General features: G+C 43.7%; 1 protein-coding gene across 12 annotated transcripts in view; it reads left to right on the plus strand.

Moving 5' to 3' along the window:
* The window catches only part of LOC143764741 (myosin-10-like), a 225,485-nt gene extending 209,083 nt beyond the window's left edge, over positions 1 to 16,402 (plus strand). For 9 of the 12 annotated variants that reach the window (XM_077250655.1, XM_077250661.1, XM_077250657.1 and 6 more), the window contains 5 exons: positions 129 to 337; positions 2,612 to 2,720; positions 5,263 to 5,435; positions 11,400 to 11,423; positions 15,153 to 15,432. In XM_077250655.1, coding sequence (XP_077106770.1) covers positions 129 to 337; positions 2,612 to 2,720; positions 5,263 to 5,435; positions 11,400 to 11,423; positions 15,153 to 15,288 — 651 coding nt within the window. In that variant the 3' untranslated portion in view covers positions 15,289 to 15,432. Of the gene's footprint in view, positions 1 to 128; positions 338 to 2,611; positions 2,721 to 5,262; positions 5,436 to 11,399; positions 11,424 to 15,152 lie in introns of all 12 variants that reach the window. The other 3 variants (XM_077250658.1, XM_077250664.1, XM_077250665.1) reach the window with 1 other exon arrangement.
* Positions 16,403 to 16,742: the final 340 nt, after the last annotated feature.

The following is a 16,742-nucleotide window of genomic DNA, read 5'->3' on the forward strand; positions in this document are numbered from 1 at the left end:
CTATGAATTGTACACAGGTTTGGTTGGTTGCATCACTCTGGATATTTGGATAAGCCAGTATTATGTCCCCCTTTATAACCTCCGTACCCCGGCTCATACACGGCTCCAATGCTTGATGCTTCCCACAGGTGGAGACAATGACCACGGAGCTGGCAGCAGAGCGGAGCTTCTCCCAGAAGGCAGAGAACGCACGCCAGCAAATGGAGAGGCAAAACAAGGAGCTCAAAGTGAAATTAAATGAGATGGATTCTAGTGTCAGGTCAAAATACAAGATTGCCATCGCATCCCTGGAGTCTAAGATTGCTCAGCTGGAGGAGCAGATGGAACAGGAATCCAAGTAAGTAGACGGATAGGACCTTGTGTATTGCTGCTGCCTCGGAGAAAAAGACTTATCTACCGTCTCCAGTCCAGGTCCAGGTCCTGATCAGCATATATTGCACCTGCTAAACTGCTGCAAATCTATGTTTTATGTTATAAAAGTGAACAAAAGAGAATCAGTAACATTGGTTCCTTTACAAGTAGGGACTCAAGAAGCAGAGCTTAGGTGGCCAAGGAAATGCAGACAGATAGGGACTCCTTACAGGGCCTTACTACCATTTATTTATTTTACTCACTTGTATAGCACCATTAATTCCACATCACTTTACAGACATCATCACTGTCCCCTTTGGGCTCACAATCTACATTCCCTATCAGTATGTCTTTAGAGTGTAACAGGAGACCGGAGAACCTGGAGGGAACATACAGACTCCTTGCAGATGTTGTCTTTGGTGGGATTTGATCCCAGGATCCCAGTGTTTCTGGCTGTTGCGGCATAGCCACCATGTCCGAGGACGTGCATTACTGCTGCATGGCAGTCTGTTCTAACATAACACATTTCTCCTATCCTGAGAATCTACCCACGCCCCCCAAAATGTGCTAAACCTTTGGTTGCCAGATGGTTGACATGTCCTCCATACGTCCCCTATCAATCACAATCTGTCACCCCACAATACCTTGAAGCCACATCTCCACATTCTCCAAAGTAAAGGCTTCTTTGTGAATTGATAATTGAATTTCATTAATAAGAGACATTATAAGGTATATAACTTTTTCTTACATTTCTACTGGTAAATTTGCATACAGTGGCATGTAAAAGTTTGAGCACCCCTCTTTAAAATTACTGTTATTGTGAACAGTTAAGCAAGTTGAAGATGAAATGATCTCTAAAAGCCATACAGTTGAAGATGAGACATATCCTTTCGTATTTTAGGCAAAAAAATATATATATTGTCATTTTTTTATTTTTTTTTTCATTTTAAAAATTACAAAAAGGAAAATGGGCCAATGCAAAAGTTTGGGCACCTTATACATTTGTGTTCTCAGATAACTTTGATCAAGTTTTCAGATATTAATTACCCTGTTAGGGTTATGGCTTGTTCACTATCATCGTTAAGAGAGGTCAGGTGATTCAAATTTCACAGCTTTATAAAAACCCAGAGCAGCCATAGAATCTTCTATGCAGATGCCTAGAACTCTGACAATTAAATTGGTGGAGGCCCACAAACCAGGGGAAGGCTATAAGAAGATAGCAAAGTGTATTCAAGTTGCCCTTTCCTCAGTTTGAAATGTAATTAAGGAATGACAGTTAACAGGAACAGTGGAGGACAAGATAAGGTCTGGAAGACCAAACAAAATTTCAGTGAGAGCTGCTCATGGCTTTGCTAGACCGGCAAATAAGAACTCCCTCTCGACTGCAAAAGACCTTTAGAAAGATTTAGCAGACTTGAGTTGTGGTACATTCTTCTGCTGTTCAGAGACACCTGCACAAATATGGCCTTCATGGAAGAGAAACCTCTCCTGCTTCCTCACCATAAAATTTGCATTCAAAAGAACATCTAAACAAGCCTGATGCATTTTGGAAACAGGTCCTGTGGACCGATGAGGATAAAATAGAACTCTTTGTCCAGAATTATCAAAGGTATGTGTTGAGAAAACAGCCAAAGATTTTCAGGAAAGAACATCTTGCCAACCATCAAGCAACGGGGGTGGATCAGTCATGCATTGGGTTGTGTTGTAGCCAATGACATGATCTGAACATCATTGAAAATCTGTGGCTAGACATCAAAATAGTCGTCCATGCAAGTTGACCCAGGAATCCCAAAGGTCTGGAATAATTTTCCAAGGAAGGATGAATTCAATGAAATGTCAACAAATTATTCATGCAAACATAACACCATCAGTAAAAAAAAAAAATCTGAAGTTGAAAATAGGATGGCTTCTACAAACGGAAAATGATCCTGAACACACATCAAAATCCACAATAGACAACCTCAAAAGGAAGAATGGATGAAATTCCCTCAAACAAGAATTGAAAGACTCTTGTCTGGCTACAAAAAGCGTTTACAAGCTGTGATAGTTGCAAAAGGGGATGCTACTAAGCACTAACCATGCAGTGTGCCCAAACTTTTGCTTCGGCCCATTTCCCTTTTTAGAATTTTTAAAATGTAAAATATGAAAACATAATTTTTTTGTCTAAAATTCAAAGGAAATGTGTTCATATTCAGTTATATGTCAAAATGTGAATGTTTGGAAATTGAGTTAAGTCAGCATTATGACATTTAATTGCCAGGGAGCGTGTTTTGGCTAACAAACTGGTACGACGTGCCGAGAAGCGGCTAAAAGAGGTCATCATACAAGTGGAAGAAGAGAGAAGGAACGCCGATCAGTTCAAGGATCAGGTAAACTCACATTTTTGTTGTTTTTTTGTTTTTATTACTTTTTCATTATTAATTTTCTCATTCTGTGCTGGATTGGCACACCAGTTTGTGTTAGTGGAATAATGTAGAAATTCCTGTCAAACTCATCCGTATATACCAGGGGTGGGGAACCTTTCTTCTGCCAACGGCCAGGTATTTATACCATCCTTCAGAGGCCGTACAAAATTATCAACTTGAAAATTACCCTTCTGCATTTGGTCAAACTATTAATTAACTCACCCCTTATGTGATAAAGCTGCTTCTCTCTGGTGCGGCTGTTATGTTAGGAGATATTAATGATGTTGCTACATGTAACTGCTTTTCCAGATTTGCATTGGCTCAAGAGCAGGCGATGATAACATGATAACCTTTATAAAGAACTCGCAGCAATAAGTTGTTCCAAACACCGATGTATATTACACTGCAGGTCTCCTCACAGGGGGAAATACATCATTACTCACGTTACATTTATAAAATTCAAGCAGTATGAGGCCTGCAGTATATACATCACCTAGGAGGCGCTGTGACTGCTGTATATATATCATATAGGATACACCAAGACTGCGGTATATACATAACATAGGATACAACATACTAATCCCACAGTTGAATAGACTGTGGTCAAAGAAGTGTCACATAGATCTATTTAAAAAACAGAATACTTTTATTATAAATGGTTAGGAGGTTCAGCGTGCCACTTGGCAGAGCATTTTTTGGGAGCGACACAGACCCAGGTAATATGTATATGGCGTGGGGTGGTTGGAATTTACTTGTCTTCAATTGTAATGACATTGTGAAACATTGATGGCACTTGAATTATGACAGATCTATAATTCAGGTTTTGTGCAAGCCCTGCCACTGCATCTGGAGGATTGCATTGAGTCATATGCATCCATCTTTGATATAGTTATAAATACATGTAAATGTATTTGCCTCCTCACTGCATAGCAGGAATATTGCATTTTTTTACATTTTGATTGAGAATGCTGAGAGGTGGCAATGTTAACTAGTCCTATTATTCTTACAAACTTGTTCTTACGGCTTATTGGCAGTGGCAGTATACCACTATAGATGTGCTCGCATGACCAAAGGATAGCCGCAATATGCCATTGAGCTATAACAGTTCATGATTATTTTTCAGTAACCTAACACCCCATGCATGTGTATTGTCCATTTAGATAATTTCCTGTGTATTTATCACGTGTCTTGCTCCAGCTGACCTTATTTGGATTTTTTTCGTTTGTTTGAGGCACCTTGTTTATTGTTTATTTATGTACTTATATGTATTTTAACCATTTATAATAAAAATACTCTGTTTTTAAATATATCTATGTGACACTTCTTTGACCACAGTCTATCCAACTGTGGGATTAGTATGTTGTAACATTATGTGAAGTGTTGCCCATTCGTTGTTCAGGGAATATGGGCTTGGGTATTATGTTTACAACATAATATAGGATACACTGAGAATGCTGCATACACCACATTGGAGACACAGAGACTGCCGTATACACCACATGGGGCACACCAAGACAGATTAGATTTTAGAAAACAAATTGTAACAGTGAGGGTGTTCAATGAGTGGAACAGGCTGCCACGAGAGGTGGCGAGTTCTCCTTCAATGGAAGTCTTCAAACACAGGCTGGACAGACATCTGTCTGAGATGGTTTAGCAAATCCTGCATTGAGCAGAGGGTTGGACACAATGACCCTTAAAGTCCCTTCCAACTCTAACATTCCATGACTGCCATATACACCACATAGGAGACACCGAGACTGCTCTATACATCACCGGGGGTACAGAGACATCCATATACATCACATAGGAGACACCGAGACTGCCATATATATCACATAGTAGGCAGCGAGACTGCTCTATACATCACCAGAGGTACCGAGACTGCCATGTATATCACATAGGAGACACCAAGACTGGTCTGATCATCACAGGAGACCCCTAGACTGCCATATGCATCACATAGGAGGAGACACAGAGACTGGTGTATACATCACATAGGAGGCATGGAGCTGCTGCATGGACATCACAGGAGACATAGGGCTGTGGCATAGACATCGCAAGAGACATGCGTCTGTGGTATAGTCATCGCAGGAGACGCTGGGACTGCGGTATAATCATCACAGGAGACACTTGGGGCTGTGGTATAATCGTCAATCACAGGAGATGCTGCCACTGATGTCTTCTACTGTTGGATGGCAGTGCATTGCACGCTAACTTCATCCACGAAGTACATTGTACAAGTACATAATGTTTCATTGCACACTCTGCAAAGTTCAATATTGAACGCTGCGTGCACTTGCTCGCAGAGTAAGAAGAAATTAGAGGGCTGGCAGCTGCTGGCACGAGCACTGCAGTTCCCGGGAATCTGCCCACGGGCTGGTGGTTATCCACCCCTGGTGTAGAGAAATCACAGGTGCCATACTCGTCTGTGTAGACAAATCACATGTCTTGCTCCCGCGGCACCAGTGAATTGATGCATTATAAGAAATGTGCTTTCCTTTTCTAGCTGGAGAAAGCGCATATTCGCATGAAGCAGCTGAAACGTCAATTGGAGGAAGCTGAAGAAGAGGCGTCAAGAGCGAACTCCAACAAGCGCCGCCTGCAGAGGGAACTGGAAGATGCGACGGAATCTGCAGAATCCATGAACCGAGAAGTGACCACACTCAGAAGCCGGTTAAGGTAAGAGGGAGAGGTCTTTGTAATTAGTTAAAGTACAGTGGAAATCCCGTCAAAATACTCATCTAAGATCTTAACCCCTTTCTGACATTGGACGTACTATCCCGTTGAGGTGGGGTGGGGCCCGTATGACCACCGACGGGATAGTACGTCCAGCGCGATCGGCGGCGCTCACGGGGGGAGCGCCGCCGATCGCGGCCGGGTGTCAGCTGACTATCGCAGCTGACATCCGGCACTATGTGCCAGGAGCGGTCACGGACCCACCCCGGCACACCGCGATCAAACATGATCGCAGTGTACCGGCGGTACAGGGAAGCATCGCGCAGGGAGGGGGCTCCTACCTCCTTCCTCGCTGCAGGTCCCGGATCCAAGATGGCCGCGGCATCCGGGTCCTGCAGGGAGGGAGGTGGCTTACCGAGTGCCTGCTCAGAGCAGGCGCTGGTAAGCCTGTAGTGCTCTAAGTCAGATCGGTGATCTGACAGAGTGCTATGCAAACTATCAGATCACCGATCTGTGATGTCCCCCCCTGGGACAAAGTAAAAAAGTTAAAAAAAAAATTTCCACATGTGTAAAAAAAAAAAAAAAAAAAAAAATCCTAAATAAAGAAAAAAAAAATATATATATATATATTATTCCCATAAATACATTTCTTTATCTAAATAAAAAAAACAAACAATAAAAGTACACATATTTAGTATCGCCGCGTCCGTAACGACCCCCTATAAAACTATATCACTAGTTAACCCCTTCAGTAAATACCGTAGGGGGGAAAAAAAAAAACGAGGCAAAAAACGACGCTTTATTATCATACCACCGAACAAAAAGTGGATTAACACGCGATCAAAAAGACGGATATAAATAACCATGGTACCGCTGAAAACATCATCTTGTCCCGCAAAAAACGAGCCGCCATACAGCGTCATCAAAGAAAAAATAAAAAAGTTATAGTCCTCAGAATAAAGCGATGCCAAAATAATTATTTATTCTATAACATAGTTTTTATCGTATAAAAGCTCCAAAACACAAAAAAATTATATAAATGAGGTATCGCTGTAATCGTACTGACCCGAAGAATAAAATTGCTTTATCAATTTTACCAAACGTGGAACAGTATAAACGCCTCCCCCAAAAGAAATTCATGAATAGCTGTTTTTTTGTCATTCTGCCTCACAAAAATCGGAATAAAAAGCGATCAAAAACTGTCACGTGTCCGAAAATGTTACCAATAAAAACGTCAACTCGTCCCGCAAAAAACAAGACCTCACATGACTCTGTGGACCAAAATATGGAAAAATTATAGCTCTCAAAATGTGGTAACGCAAAAACTTTTTTGCTATAAAAAGCGTCTTTTAGTGTGTGACGGCTGCCAATCATAAAAAACTGCTATAAAAAATGCTATAAAAGTAAATCAAACCCCCCTTCATCACCCCCTTAGTTAGGGAAAAATAATAAAATTTAAAAAAATGTATTTATTTCCATTTTTCCATTAGGGTTAGGCCTAGGGTTAGGGTTAGGGCTAGGGTTAGGGCTAGGGCTATGGTTAGGGCTAGGGTTAGGGTTAGGGCTAGGGTTAGGGATAAAGTTAGGGTTAGGGTTGGGGCTAAAGATAGGGTTAGGGTTGGGGCTAAAGTTAGGGTTAGGGTTTGGATTACATTTACGGTTGGGATTAGGGTTGGGATTAGAGTTAGGGGTGTGGTTAGGGTTACCGTTGGGATTAGGGTTAGGGGTGTGTTTGGATTAGGGTTTCAGGTAGAATTGGGGAGTTTCCACTGTTCAGGCACATCAGGGCTCTCCAAACGCGACATGGCGTCCGATCTCAATTCCAGCCAATTCTGCATTGAAAAAGTAAAACAGTGCTCCTTCCCTTCCGATCTTTCCCGTGCGCCCAAACAGGGTTTTACCCCAACATATGGGGTATCAGCGTACTCGGGACAAATTGGACAACAACTTTTGGGGTCCAAGTTCTCTTGTTACCCTTGGGAAAATATAAATTTGGGGGGCTAAAAATAATTTGTGTGGGAAAAATTTTTTTTTTTTATTTTCACGGCTTTGTGTTATAAACTGTAGTGAAACACTTGGGGGTTCAAAGTTCTCACAACACATCTAGATAAGCTCCTTGTGAGGTCGTTTCCAATATGGGGTCACTTGTGGGGGGTTTCTACTGTTTGAGTACATCAGGGGCTCTGCAAATGCAATGTGACGCCTGCAAACCAATCCATCTAAGTCTGCATTCCAAATGGCGCTCCTTCCCTCCCGAGCTCTGCCATGCGCCCAAACAGTCGCTCCCACATAAGGGGTATCAGCGTACTCAGGACAAATTGGACAACAACTTTTGGGGTCCAATTTATCCTGTTACCCTTGTGAAAATACAAAACTGGGGGCTAAAAAATCATTTTTGCGAAAAAAAAAAAAAACAATTTTTATTTTTACTGCTCTACGTTATAAACTGTAGTGAAACACTTGGGGGATCAAAGCTCTCAAAACACATCTAGATAAGTTCCTTAGGGGGTCTACTTTCCAAAATGGTGTCACTTGTGGGGGGTTTAATGTTTAGGCACATCAGGGGCTCTCCAAACGCGACATGGTGTCCCATCTTAATTCCAGTAAATTTTGTATTGAAAAGTCAAATGGCGCTCCTTCCCTTCCGAGCTCTGTCATGCGCCCAAACTGTTGTTTACCCCCACATATGGGGTATCGGCGTACTCAGGACAAATTGCACAACAACTTTAGTGGTCTAATTTCTTCTCTTACCCTTGGGAAAATAAAAAATTGGGGGCCAAAAGATAATTTTTGTGAAAAAATATGATTTTTTATTTTTATGGCTCTGCATTATAAACTTCTGTGAAGCACTTGTTGGGTCAAAGTGCTCACCACACATCTAGATAAGTTCCTTAAGGGGTCTACTTTCCAAAATGGTGTCACTTGTGGGGGGTTTCAATGTTTAGGCACATCAGGGGCTCTCCAAACGCAACATGGCGTCCCATCTTAATTCCAGTCAATTTTGCATTGAAAAGTCAAATGGCGCTCCTTCCCTTCCGAGCTCTGCTATGCGCCCAAACAGTGGTTTACCCCCACATATGGGGTATCGGCGTACTCAGGACAAATTGGACAACAACTTTTGGGGTCCAATTTCTTCTCTTACCCTTGGGAAAATAAAAAAATAGGGGCGAAAAGATAATTTTTGTGAAAAAATATGATTTTTTATTTTTACGGCTCTGCATAATAACCTTCTATGAAGCACTTGTTGGGTCAAAGTGCTCACCACACATCTAGATGAGTTCCTTAGGGGGTCTACTTTCCAAAATGGTGTCACTTGTGGGGGGTTTCAATGTTTAGGCACATCAGGGGCTCTCCAAACGCAACATGGCGTTCCATCTCCATTCCAGTCAATTTTGCATTGAAAAGTCAAATGGCGCTCCTTCCCTTCCGAGCTCTGCCGTGCGCCCAAACAGTGGTTTACCCCCACATATGGGGTATCAGCGTACTCAGCACAAATTGTACAACAACTTTTGGGGTCCATTTTCTCCTGTGTTACCATTGGTAAAATAAAACAAATTGGAGCTGAAATAAATTTTGTGTAAAAAAATTTAAATGTTAATTTTATTTAAACATTCCAAAAATTCCTGTGAAACACCTGAAGGGTTAATACATTTTTTAATGTGGTTTTGAGCACCTTGAGGGGTGCAGTTTTTAGAATGGTGTCACACTTGGGTATTTTCTGTCATATAGACCCTTCAAAATGACTTCAAATGAGATGTGGTCCCTAAAAAAAAATGGTGTTGTAAAAATGAGAAATTGCTGGTCAACTTTTAACCCTTATATCTCCCTAACAAAAGAAAATTTTGGTTCCTAAATTGTGCTGATGTAAAGTAGACATGTGGGAAATGTTACCTATTAAGTATTTTGTGTGACATATCTCTGTGATTTAAGGGCATAAAAATTCAAAGTTGTAAAATTGCGAAATTTTCAAAATTTTCGCCAAATTTCCGTTTTTTTCACAAATAAACGCAAGTTATATCGAAGAAATTTTACCACTATCATGAAGTACAATATGTCATGAGAAAACAGTGTCAGAATCACCAGGATCCGTTGAAGCGTTCCAGAGTTATAACCTCATAAAGGGACAGTGGTCAGAATTGTAAAAATTGGCCCAGTCATTAACGTGCAAACCACCCTTGGGGGTGAAGGGGTTAAAGGTGTGAAAAGTGTATGATATCGGGCACGACAGGTTTCCAGGATGAAAAGGCTTAATAGAAACAGTAAAGAGGTACCATCGGTTTAATTTTTATTCAATAAATGAATAGTACCGTACTCATGACAAGAGAAATCTGCTTCTTTCACCTCTTGGACTGATCTTTTATTCTTAGTTCTCAGGTCAAGGCTATATTAAAGGGGTTGTCCACTAGGACAAACCCTTCTTAAACTAAATGGTCGATCCCAATGAAATAATAAAGCCTATACTCGCCTTCCATGCTGGTGTCAGCACTCGTGGTCCTGGGGCTGTGATGCCCGGTTCCCAATCAACGCTGGTGTCGCTGCCTCCACCTTCGGACAAACTGAGCATGAAGAAGAAGCCTGGGATCAGCTGCAGCCTGGATTTCCTTTTTATGTTCAGTTTTTCCAGAGACATTGACACCTGTGCTGATTGGGTGCTGGCGTCACAACACTGCATCACAGTGGGACAGCGACTGCCGACACCGCGGGACCTGGGACAGCATGAGAGGCGAGTATAAGTTTTATTATTTTATCGGGGCCAAACATTAAGTTTAATCAGATTTTCACATTGCTGAGAAAGGAGGTGACAGTTGGTGCTTTTAGAATTCTATGTAGTGAGGAGATGGAGGCAGACACACATTCTACTGCAAGGTCTCCTGAATTGACAGTAAGGGCTCATCCAGACATCAGTGCAAATCAGTCTGAGCTTGGCCCGCAATATACAGACTGGCCACAGGTCTCCGGACAGGAGCATGGCATCTTCATATATTTCTATGAGGCTGTCACGCTCAGTGAACCCTTACAGTTCTCCATAGAACTTTATGAGCACCAACGACCCTCTACTATCTCAGTAATGTGAAGGTCTCTATTGGCTGAAGACAGATTTTAACCATGAATTAAGAAATTTTCAGAATGATCAGTCTTGGTAGAGAAAGAAGCAGATTTTCTTATTTCCATGTGTACTATTGACTTCTGGACACTGCTCCGTTACAAAATAATCTTTCACAAATTGTTAAGGCTGGGTTTGTTACTTCTTAGCATATATGTCAGCAAAGCTCTGGACAGACAAGCTAAACCTGTCCAGAGGGTTTAGTAGCCTTTCACCCTCCCTCTGCCAGTAACTGCCGCACTGCTAGATCAGCTGCCGAGCTGTGATTGGTGGGAGCGGTGAAAGTGCCCACCCCCTGCGAAGACTGAAAAACGACCAGTTGGTTTGCAAGCAGAAATGTCACATACTGCGCTGCAAAGGCAACAGATATGAATATCTCTGTAAAGGAGGGATGCAGCACAAGACTGAACAGAGTGGCAGAATCAGGGGAGCGCTGCAATGATTACATTAGTATTTAGTTTTAACCTAAAGTGCCAGACATAGTATAAACAAACATATACTGACATCCCGGAGTGGCGATCTTACTGCAATGTCAGCTCTGTGATTTCTGGCAGTCACTGACCTTGTTACGTCATATGAGTGCTGCAGCCTGTCCGTAGCTGTGTGTCATCTTCTGATGCTTCATATGCACAGTGCAGGTAAAGGGAGGCCTTTTGTGTCCTTCTTGTAGTGTAGAGTGTGTGAACTGGACAGTCCTGACCGGAGCCTAGACTGCTTGGCGGGTACAAGGTTCCGGGAAATATGTGTTGTGGGGTCACTATAATGGGTGTTTGCATAGTAGTGTCCCGAAGCGGCCGGTTGCACTTCTGGTTTCTATAACTTCTCTTTTTCTTTTACTGTTTCTTTCTGTTTTCCAATCACAGCAAATTAGAGCGTCAGCAACGCAAGTACGTGTATGTGCATGACCCTGTGTGACCGCTCATTTGTTTTCCTGTTGCTTTACAGTTCCTACCGGCCCCTCATAGTGCCCTGTGTATTGGCAGTAGCACTCTTCCCTTAGTTCTGCTGCCGCCCATTTCCTTGGCTATCAGACTTAATTATTACTTTGTTTGTACAATGCAATCTTGGACAGAGCATCGTATATATTCTAGAAAAGAGTGCCACTCTCGTCTGCGACATTGTAAGCTGTGTTTTAGTGACCGGCATCATGAGCTATTCCCAGATGTAATGATGCTCTGACATTTCAGCAATGTGCTGCTGCCAGCATTGCTGCTGGTAAATCAGCTGGACCGGACGGAGACTCACCAGAGCTCCGGGCCTTGGACTAACATGGATCCTGCTGTACAGGGAGCACTTCTAATAACATTGGACCTTGTTAATATCCTGCAGTTTTTATGATTCTTTTTTTAGAGATAAAACTAAGAAGCTGTTTCCCAAAAAAAGAAAAGATAAATGAGACGACGAGTCCTCAGGACTATGTGTTGTAGAACAATGTACTTTACCATGTACATGGGGCATAAGTCTTGCCTTTATATTACTTTTATAGGGTTAATCACATTAATTTGTTTTTTTTAAAGTGAGGAACTCATACAAGCCAGGAGCGCGCTGCTTGTAGTGGCAAGCAAGCTTTAGGCCCCTTTCACACATCAGTTTTTTGCCATCAGTCGCAATCCGTCGAATTTTGAAAAAAAATGAATCTGGCGACTGATGCCACCGCATCTGTTTTTTCTCAAAGACTTGTATTAGCGACGGATGGCTTCACGTTTCATCCGTCGTTCACCGGATCCGGCGAAAATTGTTTGTCCGGTGGCTGGAGACAATGGACAAAGTAACATTTTTCGTGTCCATCGAAAAAATCGGACAGCGACAGAACTGTTGCCCTCCGTTTTTTGCTCGAATGGAAGCCTATGTAGACGGTTTCCGTTTTTTTAACTGCGCATGCTCCGATCCAATTAGCCAGATCCGCTAGTCGGATCCTTCGAGCCAAAGGTGATGGCAAAAAACTGATGTGTGAAAGGAGCCTTATGGGGATAAAAGATGCAATCTTTCTTTATACTTTGAAGAATATCTTTATTGTTGCAGTAAAAATCTCCAAGTTATTTTTAATATTAAGGATAATTACATTTTCAGTAAATAATGACATTCTTCCCAGACATTTGAATGTAATAAGAGCGATTGCATTTTTGGCTGTGAAGCATAACTAATCCTTTGTAGTGCTGTGATGTGAAGTGTGCGCAGTAACGGACAGACTTAGGGTACCGTCACACATTGAAATTTTCATCGCTGCGACGGCACGATTCGTGACGTCGCAGCGTCGTATAATCATCGCTCCAGCGTCGTAGACTGCGGTCACACGTTGCAATCACGGCGCTGGAGCGATGCCGAAGTCCCCGGGTAACCAGGGTAAACATCGGGTAACTAAGCGCAGGGCCGCGCTTAGTAACCCGATGTTTACCCTGGTTACCAGCGTAAACGTAAAAAAACAAACCGTACATACTCACCCGTCGGTGTCCTTCAGGTCCCTTGCCGTCTGCTTCCTGCTCTGAGTGCCGGCCGGAAAGTGAGAGCAGATCACAGCGGTGCTGCGATCTGCTCTCACTGTACGGCTGCACTCAGAGCAGGAAGCAGACGGCAAGGGACCTGAAGGACACCGACGGGTGAGTATGTACGGTTTGTTTTTTTACGTTTACGCTGGTAACCAGGGTAAACATCGGGTTACTAAGCGCGGCCCTGCGCTTAGTTACCCGATGTTTACCCTGGTTACAAGCGAAGACATCGCTGGATCGCTGTCACACACAACGATCCAGCGATGTCAGCGGGTGATCAAGCGACGAAAGAAAGTTCCAAACGATCTGCTACGACGTACGATTCTCAGCAGGGTGTCTGATCGCAGTAGCGTGTCAGACACAGCGATATCGTAACGATATCGCTAGAACGTCACGAATCGTAACGTCGTAGCGATGGAAATTTCAATGTGTGACAGTACCCTTAGATAACCCACTGCTTATTTGCTTTTTTTTACATTCCCCTTTAATCTCTGGCATGTTTTGGCTGTGTCTCCTCCTGCCCTGCCGTCCCTCTTATATGACTGAAAACCTTGTGTGTCTCCATAGCTGTGTGAACAGCCAAAAAAACCTGTCCAAGTTTATTACAGTCCAGGTGCCAGGAGCACAAAGGAAGCCTGTGTAAGAGTGGGATCTGTTCTGGCCGGTGGCAGCAGCCGCCGGACCCCTCCTGGGCAGAGCCATTACTGAGGACACAGTGCACACTGACTCCCTGTGTTAAACCTGCTGAGTTATCAGTGCCCCATGGTGGGCCGGCCGGGCCGCACGTTACAGTTTACTCACATTAACTATGTGCAGAGCACATCTATGTATCATCACATATGGTGCAGGGAAATTGTGTAATACATTCCACCCACCTCTAATAACTAACGCCAAGCTCTGCTTTATCCATCCACTGTCCATGATCACAATGGGCCTGCCAGGGGGCTCCGACGTCCTCCTCTCTGGAATCTATAAAAGTAGAGGGATATGGAGTGACATAGAATGGGTGAGAAGATGGCCATGGCATAGTCTTGTAGATGTAGATCTCATGTACTGTGCACCATTATGGATGCGGGGTGCACGGTTATATTACACTGCCCCGTACCCTAAGAGCCGTTCTCTTCCTCCGTCTGCAACGTTATGTGGAATCTGTAAGAAGTAAATCCAATTGTGCGGCCATTCTTTCCTGGAAACATTATTGCTGCAGAGGAGCCATAGGGCATCACATCAGCACCTATAGGTCCACACTACATGTCCCCTAATCCAATCCTGTGTGTATTGCCATATTATAGACTCGCCCGTCTCCTTGTACATCATCAGTATTATTACTGCTGCAGAGGAAGTGTAGGGCATCACATCAGCACCTATAGGTCCACACTACATGTCCTCTAAGCCTGTGTGTATTGCCATATTACAGCCTCTCCCGTCTCCTTGTACATCATCAGTATTATTACTGCTGCAGAGGAAGCATAGGGCATCACATCAGCACCTATAGGTCCACACTATTTATCCTCTAAGCCTGTGTGTATTGCCATATTACGGCCTCTCCCATCTCCTTGTACATCATCAGTATTATTACTGCTGCAGAGGAAGCGTAGGGCATCACATCAGCACCTATAGGTCCACACTACATGTCCCTAAGCCTGTGTGTATTGCTATATTACAGCCTCGCCCGTCTCCTTGTACATCATCAGTATTATTACTGCTGCAGAGGAGCCGTTTTACGGCCTCGCCCGTCTCCTTGTACATCATCAGTATTATCACTGCGGTCACTATTAACCATTGCCGGTACAGGACTGCGTTGTGTCACAGCAAATGTTCAGTAGGTAGCCGCAGACATTAGGAATATCTCCACTTCACAATGTGCGGAGCCTTTTTATCACTTATGACAGAGAAGCGATGCGGATTATTATTTGGGTCTTGCTTCATGATGAAGTTTCTGCGATTGAAGCTTTTTCCGGAGTGTTCAGTGTGAGGTGTTCCTACAGCTATTACGGAAATGTCAGCTGCTTAGCATTGCTCTGGCAGGTTTTACAATATTCTCCTTTGGTTATTATGTTCTCTAATTAAAAGAAAACCATATGAGATCTCCCCATTGTGTGTGCTGTAACATGTTCTAACCTCTTGCAGGAGGGCACCGATGCAGTTTACTACCCGAACCATTCGTCAAGTATACCACCTTGAAGCTGTTTCTGATGAGGAACCAGAGGCGAATAGTGGAGAGCCATCAAGCAACCACCAGCAACAGCAACCTCAGCCCGAGTGAGGCCCCGACACGGCGATAGGAAGGTGGTGGTCCTAACACCGCCGCAAACTGAAAGACAGACTGGTTTAACAGAAACGGACTAAATGACGCATCACTTCACATAATTCACAGACCACTCACCTCAATTACAATGACCTCTGAATGACTACACACTCCATACGAGTGCACTTAACCCCTTATTTCCTTATCTCAGCCATGATCTCACCGAGCACTTTATATGAGAGTAGTTCAAGCTTTTGGCGAGTTGTGAGAATGCTGGTTTCTTGGCATTTAGCTACAACAGGTGGCGCTCCATGGAGCACATAGACATATGGATATACATATGTATCATACAGACCCAGCGCTGTTAGTATTAGCGAGGCTGAACGCGTCCTCGGAGATCTCATCACACTTATTAGCAGCTCACATATGCTCTGGTAGATTTCTTCATAAAATTTTTCTTCTCTAAAGAAGCCGCAATGGAATGTGTGATGGGAACAACAACTGTCACTCGCCACGACTAACTCTGTACATTGCTAAACGGGTTGTATGGCGAGGAAAAGTTTTTACAAAAAGCTAAGAATTAAAAACAATAAATAAAATGCAATACAGATGTTACCGTTTTCCGAAGACCCCATCCCGATGCTGCCTGTTCCCCCTCCAGACCACACACCCTCTTGTTAGGTCTGAGATCACGCCCTGCACAAAGTGACGCTGATGTAATAGGAGCTCACACTAAGCTTAGCTCGTACCGTCACAATCTCAAGGAAATGATTGGAGGACATGATCTCTGCGGTTGAATCCTTTCCTAAATCACTCTAATTACTAGCTGATAACCTGCAGCACGGTGCGCCCGGAGTCTGGGTAGACACTACACTAAACCAAGCAGCCTCCCACTCGTCACGTCTAGCTGCCATCTCCAGTGCCGAACGAGTGCTGCAAGATCCTATGACGCTCAGTGCACGGTGCCGAGCGACTGCTGTAAGATCCTATGACGCTCAGTGCACAGTGCCGAGCGAGTGCTGTAAGGTTCTATGACCCTCAGTGCACGGTGCCAGCGAGTGCTGTAAGATCCTATGACGCTCAGTGCACGGTGCCAGCGAGTGCTGTAAGATCCTATGACGCTCAGTGCACGGTGCCAGCCAGTGCTGTAAGATCCTATGACGCTCAGTGCACAGTGCCAGCGAGTGCTGTAAGGTTCTATGACCCTCAGTGCACGGTGCCAGCGAGTGCTGTAAGATCCTATGACGCTCAGTGCACGGTGCCAGCGAGTGCTGTAAGATCCTATGACGCTCAGTGCACGGTGCCAGCCAGTGCTGTAAGATCCTATGACGCTCAGTGCACAGTGCCAGCGAGTGCTGTAAGGTTCTATGACCCTCAGTGCACGGTGCCAGCGAGTGCTGTAAGATCCTATGACGCTCAGTGCACGGTGCCAGCGAGTGCTGTAAGATGCTATGACGCTCAGTGCACGGTGC

The sequence above is a fragment of the Ranitomeya variabilis genome, chromosome 4, assembly GCF_051348905.1.
Source record: "Ranitomeya variabilis isolate aRanVar5 chromosome 4, aRanVar5.hap1, whole genome shotgun sequence".
Lineage (NCBI taxonomy): Eukaryota > Metazoa > Chordata > Amphibia > Anura > Dendrobatidae > Ranitomeya > Ranitomeya variabilis.